This window comes from Trifolium pratense, linkage group LG6 (genome assembly GCF_020283565.1).
Source record: "Trifolium pratense cultivar HEN17-A07 linkage group LG6, ARS_RC_1.1, whole genome shotgun sequence".
Taxonomy (NCBI): Eukaryota; Viridiplantae; Streptophyta; class Magnoliopsida; order Fabales; family Fabaceae; genus Trifolium; species Trifolium pratense.
The window spans coordinates 12,024,351-12,031,724 of NC_060064.1; the positions used below are offsets into that span (position 1 = coordinate 12,024,351).

A 7,374-nucleotide genomic window follows, 5' to 3' on the forward strand; every position below is an offset into this window, starting at 1 on the left:
ATCGCCCAAATATATTGACCACTTGTCATGACCGCACAAGTAATTGACTACTTGGCAGACCTTTGAATAGTGCATAAGACTTGACATTGACCGGTCCACTAGTTAAATAGTGGACATTGTCTGCAAGACATATAATCTCCGCAACTTAAATAATAAAATGACAAAATTGAAAACTAGTAAGACGCGCGATGAATATTACATGATCCATCTCTTTGTCATGCCCGAGCCCATTTTCATATTTTCTCCATCTCACTCCATTGAGAAACTCATGACATCCCAACTTATTTATTGACTCAGCAAACTTGATCAAAACCACTAATTATTATTCCATCCAAAAAAATCTAATACTAACTAGCTCTGTAAATAACAATTCTATATTTATTTCTCATATACTACATATAATATATTGAAACAGTAGAGTTTTATACATGATACATCGATCGTCTTTTACTTTTAAGTCTTCTGTTGTCATGTACACTATCACTTCCATTTATACACAAGCAAAGCTTATTTAGCACATCGAGTGTTAGGATCATTGTCTACTACACGGATAGGGACAATTGGTATTGAGTCCCACCATTCCTTCAACCTTCTATTCCCAGTTCCTGAATTAGACTTGTTGCTTGTCTTTAAATTCATGGTGAAACTTTGCACAATGAGACCCATTAGGAAGAATTTGAATGGAATTACTGCTAATAAGAATGCTAATCCACCCATTGCTACCATCACTGCATTTGCATGCTGCCATAAAAAATAACAACTTGTGTTTATCATAAAGGATTAAAAATATTTGGATGTGCGTTTTTATTTGGATTTAATTTATTTAAACTGACTCTGTAAAATTATTTTATACATGCGTCCAATCAAATCATAACATGTAGATATTTGATGTGGTTTTATTGGATGCATGTGTAAACAAGTTTTATATTGTCAGTGCGTAATAATTAATCTCTTTATTTTCATTTGAAGTCTACTAGCCAAAAAGTGCATTAGTTCTATTCATTTTAAATATCTTTATCTCAAAAATGAAATATGCTAACAATTCACTTAGGTGTTTTTTTCTTTTTATATGTCGTAATTGGGCCATTTGACTCTAACAAGACTTCGAGAATTTCCACAGTTTTGACCTTTTGATCGTCTACTATGAAACCAATCTTCAATTCAGAAGATAGTGACACCGAGTTTGTGAGTGAAAGCATCAGCATAAACAAGAACATTGATCCTTTCACTCACTAACTCGGTGTGCTAATAACTGAACTATACCATATTATTATGTGATATAAATCTCACAAAATAATAAATGTTATCCACAAACTAATAATCCTCTCCTAAAAGAATAGTAGTTGTAATAATTATATAAGTGTTTCAATTCTCACCAAAATCTTGATAACTAAAAGGAAAAGATTATTACAAGAAATTACCTTATCAGCCTTGGAAATAAGTATAGACCATATCTTTAACATTGCTATGTTAGCTATCTGCATCATTTCATGAACAGTGTATAATCCATGTTGGGCTGAGACAATACTATCCATTGTAGATTGATCAGAAGCCATATTGGATCTACTGATTACTATCTCATTGCATTTTTCATTAAGCTTTTCCTCTCTTGCCTTAAGCATTTTTATTATCACCCAAACCAAGAAAGCTGCAGCTGTTTTTCCAACCCATTCCCTGCATTGCTACCTCATGATAATGAGAAATACTTGCATGGTCACTAATATTTGGTCACCTTAAGCAAAATAAGTAATTAAATAACGGTGAATTCTTTGGCACACATCTTATTTTGATATGTATCGATACACCGCTGAGATGGATAGTTTTGAACCTATCAGAATTATCCATCTCAGCGGTGTACTGATACATATCCAAATAAGATATGTACTAGAGTGATCACCTTAAATAGAGTAAGAAAATAATAACTTACATATAAGTGATTATTAGGGATGCAGCCAGAACAGCAACGGTAGCTATTGGTTTTTCCCATGTGAAGATTTTTTGTAACCAAGGGACAGCATTTTGAAGTGGCTTTAGTAGTTCCTGAACAAAAAAATAAGCAAAAAACATGGTATGATTTCTGATTCTCAAAAGAACAAAACAATGAATCATAAAACATCCTAATCTAGACACTTCGTTTAGGAAAACCATAATATTCAACATTAATTACTCCATTTTTGAAAGAAGAAAAAAGTTTGTGACCGCAATGCAAACTTATGCATGTCTTTGGCCGCAATTGTGGCCAAGTCAGCTAAATTCGGACCGCAATTTTCTGCAAAATCATAAGTGACGACTAAAAACCTTGATGTTGACTATGAGATCATCAAACTGTCCTTACCGTTAGAACAAGAACACTGTCAGTGACTCCTTCATCCTTTAACTCTTCAGTGGTAGCTTTAGCAACGAGAACTCTCTTTTCTTCCTCCCTAGATTGTTTAATAGCTGAATCCAACGAGGGACTATCACCTCTAACAGGGACACTTTTATCTACTTGACTCGCCTCTTCTAGTGTCGTATTGGAAACTACTGGTCCGTCAATGTGCATACTCTTAAGGATAGAACTTGCACTACATTGCTTTCCACTATTAACCTTTCTGAGGCTATCAGGAAGCTCTTCAAGCACATAATCACCCTTCGGTATTTCGTCATATAAGGAAAATATTAAGAATTTTGTTGGAACAGGAGGTGATATTCTTAGCATTTCTCTTGCTGCATGAAGCCTTATGATTCCTAATATTGTCCTTGCATGCATCTCCCATGTTTGTATTGGGCAATTTATGTTGTACTTTGATAAAAACTGATGGAGGAACATTATTTCCCTTATCAATGCCATCCAATGGTCACGTCTTGTGGAACTTGTAAGCTCCGGAAACTCCAGCACAACCGCCTCTGATCTGGAAAATTTAGTATAAAAAATTATTCATTCTATTGAAAAAAAATTGATGATTCAATATATGGATATGATAGAAACTTCATTGTCCTTACAAATCAGTTGATTCAATGACTATGGCCTTGTCAAAAAGTTGGGCTCCCCATGGACCTGTGGCAGTTGGTTTAACACTCTGCTCGGCATCATTACATAGGTCTATTTTGAGAGCATCGTCATACTTTATTACTCCCGAAGCCTCAAAGTAAAGAGCGTAATTGGTCAGTGTAAGCCTACCTGACAATGTAAAAGAACGCAACATTCATATGTCTATATGAATAAATTAACTTAATAGATTCTAATGCACTATAAAAATTAATGATCAGACCAGGCCAACTTGTTGTTCCAATGTGACGAATGACTCGCTGAGAGCTGGCTGTTCCTTCTACATGTAATATACATTCATCTTCCGCTAGTTCCACGCCAGTTGGTGTTGCCTGTTTCTGCAAATGTCTTACGCACCTATGGAATCATGAATTTTTTAGAAAAGAATAATTAGAATGTGAACTTTTGCTGCTGCATATGAATTCAAGAAAATTATCATTGTCAGATCAAAGCATTACTTCTCCATTTCTTTCAAGAACATGTCGTATGCTGGAAAATGTAGTCGGAGGCCTGTCGATGCTGTTAAAGTTTCGAAAGTGAACCTTCCATTTGCGACATCTGCAACTAATGGAACTAATGATCCCAACCATACAAACGCATCCTCTCCAACAGTTGGATCATTACTAACCTGGTAGATTGTTTTTAAAAAAATATGATTAGAAAGAAAAAAAAAAAAGCAAAGTAAAGAGTAACTGGTTACACTATTCTTACAAGGAGGGGCATGATGTCTGAATAAAAAAGAGATATATCATCCTGTTCTTGTGTGGTTTTCACAGTTGATTTCTTTTCTTCTTTCTCCTTTGCTTCAGCTTCCTGCAAACCTCATAAGCTTCATTATATAATACCATATAATTTGATTACTTGCAGAAGAAGCAACAACAAAATTTGAAGTACAAATCTTAATTTGATATGGAAAGTCATAGTGTTGAATGCTGATTGTTGAAGGTGATATCAAGCAGGATTGGATCCTTCTTTGTTACTGTCTAATGACCCATAATTTCAAATCATGCACTCTAGAGTCTAGACTCTAGCAGGGTCAACTTCAGTTTCTAGATTTAATCTCATTCTTATATATCTTGTGACAAACTAAGAATTTCTTAATTCGATATCAAATTTTACTTCATTTTACTTCATTGCTTATATTCGAATAATAAAACCATTGTGTCAATGACAGCAAGATAATTGGGACCCTGTTAGATTTTCCAGAGGCTAAAAAAACTCTACATTTTCAGAATTGTGCAAAAAACATTCAAATGGTAATTAGCTGTATTACTTTGTCACCACAAATTTTAAAAGTAGAGAAAGAAATGAATGGTGTAGGGGTCCTCTTCATTTCGTTTTAGAAAGCTCCATAACTATATCTACTCAAATAAATTACCATACACATTTTCTTAACCTCGGATAAATGTTTCCTTTGAGGTCAAGTTAATTGTAATGCGGGTCCTTAGACATTACAACATTGGATGCTGCCGTTCTTCAACAAGAATATGTTTTTGTTGTAACACTAAGGTTAAATATGTGACTATTTATAAAAATTGATTTTGAGTGAATTAATTCTATAAAATTGATTCTCTCTAAAAGTAAGTTAAACATAAAGTGGTTGATATTTGGATACTAAAAGTGAGTTGAACAAATAAATTTAATGCTAAAGAGACAAAAACTCCAAATCTTGATTTCAAATTATAATCAATTTTTTTTTGTCAATAAATTAGAATCAGTTTAACATTGAAACATGTCAAAATCAATTTTCTCTAGAATCAATTTTGACGACTCCAAAAGTGAAACTAAACAAGCACACACCGAAAGCAGGTTAATAACTTAAATTAGTAGTATTCTTAAATCAGATGGGGAAAGGCTCTACTAAGGTCTTAAAAAATTGGCCTGTATGAGAATTATCCTACTTATAAACATATTTTCATATCATATCATCACTCATTCAACGTGAAACTCTTAACACACCACGAGTTATCGAGTTATCGTTTACCGCAATAAGAATTAAGAACTGTTAAATCTAATTAATAGATAGTATGTGCATAATAATATATACCATATACTCATCATCATCATAGTAGGTAGGTCTCTCCCAAGCAAGCATGATATCATAGGATAACCTTCCAAAAGAACCATTATTGATTTCTTCACCTATGTTGCGACACATTTGAGTCAGAGCCTTCCCACTACAAAATTCAACTAAATTTTTGCAGTAATTTCCTTCATCAGGTGTCCATCTTTTTTCAAAATCTTCCACCAATTTCTCCACCGACATGTCGATTTTCCTAATACAATAATTTAGTAACAAAACTTAATTAATTTTCAAATTAATTAACACATTTGCACATAGAAATAAGAAAATAAGCATTTTTATGATTGTAAAAGTGTCGAAGATGAGCCATTGAAAGGGGCTGGAATGCCAGAACTATCCCGAACCAGATTAAACTAACGGTGAAGCCAAAAAAAATGTAGAAGATGAGATTAATGGGAGAGTATTTGTTACGTACTGTGAACATTTTGCTACAACTTCCTCTGCAATGGAGGAAAGATACTTGAGTTTCATCGCCATAACCGTTTCTGAATTTGTTTCTTGATCTCTCTCTGATCTCTTTCTCACGCTGAGTGATAAGTTATATATGAGACACCGAAAGGGTGATACGTGGAAGCGATTAGTAGGTGCCACGTGTTAATATTCATGCAATAATGTAAGCACGCAACACATGGAATTCCTCGCCTCCTGCATGCTTAATTCATCATCATCACCTATCTCTATATATTCTCTCCATATAGCGGTGCAATTGCAACTATATCCCCCATTTTAATTTTAATTTTAATTTTAATTTCCAACATTGGTTGAATTTGGTGTTGGGTCGACACGAGGGCAGCCAGAGGATTATTCACATTGAGATTAAGAACAACTCTACAAGTGAATTGAACATCACACTTTAAGCCAATGTGGATGATCCTCTTGGTTGTCCCCTCGTATTAACCCAACAGTGATATCAGAGTCACTTTAAATGCTCAATGTGCCGATCCCAATCCAATAAGGCTACCCTTACAGTCCAACATTTGGTCACTTTTTTTCACCAACATTGATTAATCAATTCATGTATTATTTATTTCCTCCATTCTATTATATTATAAGAGGAAAAAAAAGGTCATCACATGTGCCCTATATTAAGGTTTTTCGTCGTCTGATCAAATATCAAATAGTCCAGATTTAAAAAAATAAAATTAATATATAAAATAGATCTAAAAAGTTAGACCGTCATCAAACAGTTCAGATGTGACTGACTTCAATGTGATTGAGTCATAACTCTCAAGCTGCACACTTTCAGATCCATATTTTTAAACATAAATTGTTGTATTAAATAATATAAAAAATTTCCGTAAGAAAATAATAGAAAAAATTGAATGTACACTTTTCAAAAATATATTTCTACATTTGTCTGATTAACATGTGTTTTGAGTTCTCTCTCATTGGCGACCATCCATTGACATTGATGTCGATCATACCGCTAGCTTCCACTTCTCCTCCTTGATTTTTTTTTCCTCTTTCTCATTCACTTTGTCATAAAATTTTTAAATTTAGTTTTTTTTGTCCATTAAATTAAAAGCATTATTAGATAATTTGGTCTTTTAAGTTTTTTTCCTTTTCTTTTGATCTGTTAAATTACAAATATTATCATACTTTGGTCCTTATTATTTTGGTTCTTTTGATCTCTTAAATTACAAATATTATCTCTAACTTAAATGATTAAAGTATCCAACATTAATAATAAGGGACCAAAATAACATTAGTCTTCTCTGATTAACGTAGCAATCTCTTAGTTTGCTTTTAATGTACCTAAAGTGATTGTTTTTGAATTGCAAGGGCTGAGTACCCATTGTACTCCTTATAATTCAATTTTTATTTTAAAAAAAAAAATAAGGGACCAAAATGAAACAAAAATTTCTTAAAGAAACAAAAAAAACTAAATGATCAAAGTGAAATTTAAATTAAGGAACATAACAAAAAAATTATTTTTAATTATGTTAAAAAGACCCTCTGGTCCATGGTCATGGATCCGCCACTGTATAAAATGGCTAGATCCAAGAATCGAGATTTTACGTCTGGATTGGGCAACGGTCCAAGAGATATTTTGCTAGGCCCAATAGCGAATGACCCAATACATCAAAAGCCCAATGGAAGCATCTAAAGAAGGAGCATGAAGGACAATCCATGATCTCCACTAAAGAAGGGCTGCATGATGAATAACTGCCCACTACTCCATGATCACGTATAAGGCCAGGAGCAACTACCCCATGATGAAAATTTCTCATCCCACCTACCCACTTTCTCACCACACTCCTGG

At 33.6% G+C, this 7,374-nt stretch overlaps 1 protein-coding gene across 1 annotated transcript; it reads right to left on the reverse strand.

Annotated features, from left to right (window-relative positions):
- Nucleotides 1-480: 480 nt before the first annotated feature.
- On the reverse strand, nucleotides 481-5,588 carry LOC123891735. Its single transcript, XM_045941633.1, has 10 exons — nucleotides 5,527-5,588; nucleotides 5,076-5,304; nucleotides 3,740-3,841; nucleotides 3,487-3,656; nucleotides 3,252-3,385; nucleotides 2,983-3,160; nucleotides 2,336-2,891; nucleotides 1,928-2,040; nucleotides 1,422-1,674; nucleotides 481-741 (listed from the first exon to the last, which is right to left on the reverse strand). The coding sequence occupies exons 1-10, from the start codon at nucleotides 5,586-5,588 to the stop codon at nucleotides 508-510; spliced, it is 2,031 nt and encodes a 676-aa protein (XP_045797589.1). The 3' UTR covers nucleotides 481-507.
- Between the last annotated feature and the right edge of the window lie 1,786 nt (nucleotides 5,589-7,374).

What these genes read in the sequence shown, in the direction of transcription:
- LOC123891735 (XM_045941633.1), bottom strand. Translation starts at nt 5,588, where the DNA reads ATGGCGATGAAACTCAAGTATCTTTCCTCCATTGCAGAGGAAGTTGTA. An exon ending in GTTGTAGCAAAATGTTCACA is followed by an intron (nt 5,305 to 5,526) that starts GTACGTAACAAA and finishes TTATTGTATTAG; the next exon opens with GAAAATCGACATGTCGGTGG. An exon ending in TCCCTAATAATCACTTATAT is followed by an intron (nt 1,675 to 1,927) that starts GTAAGTTATTAT and finishes GTAGCAATGCAG; the next exon opens with GGAATGGGTTGGAAAAACAG.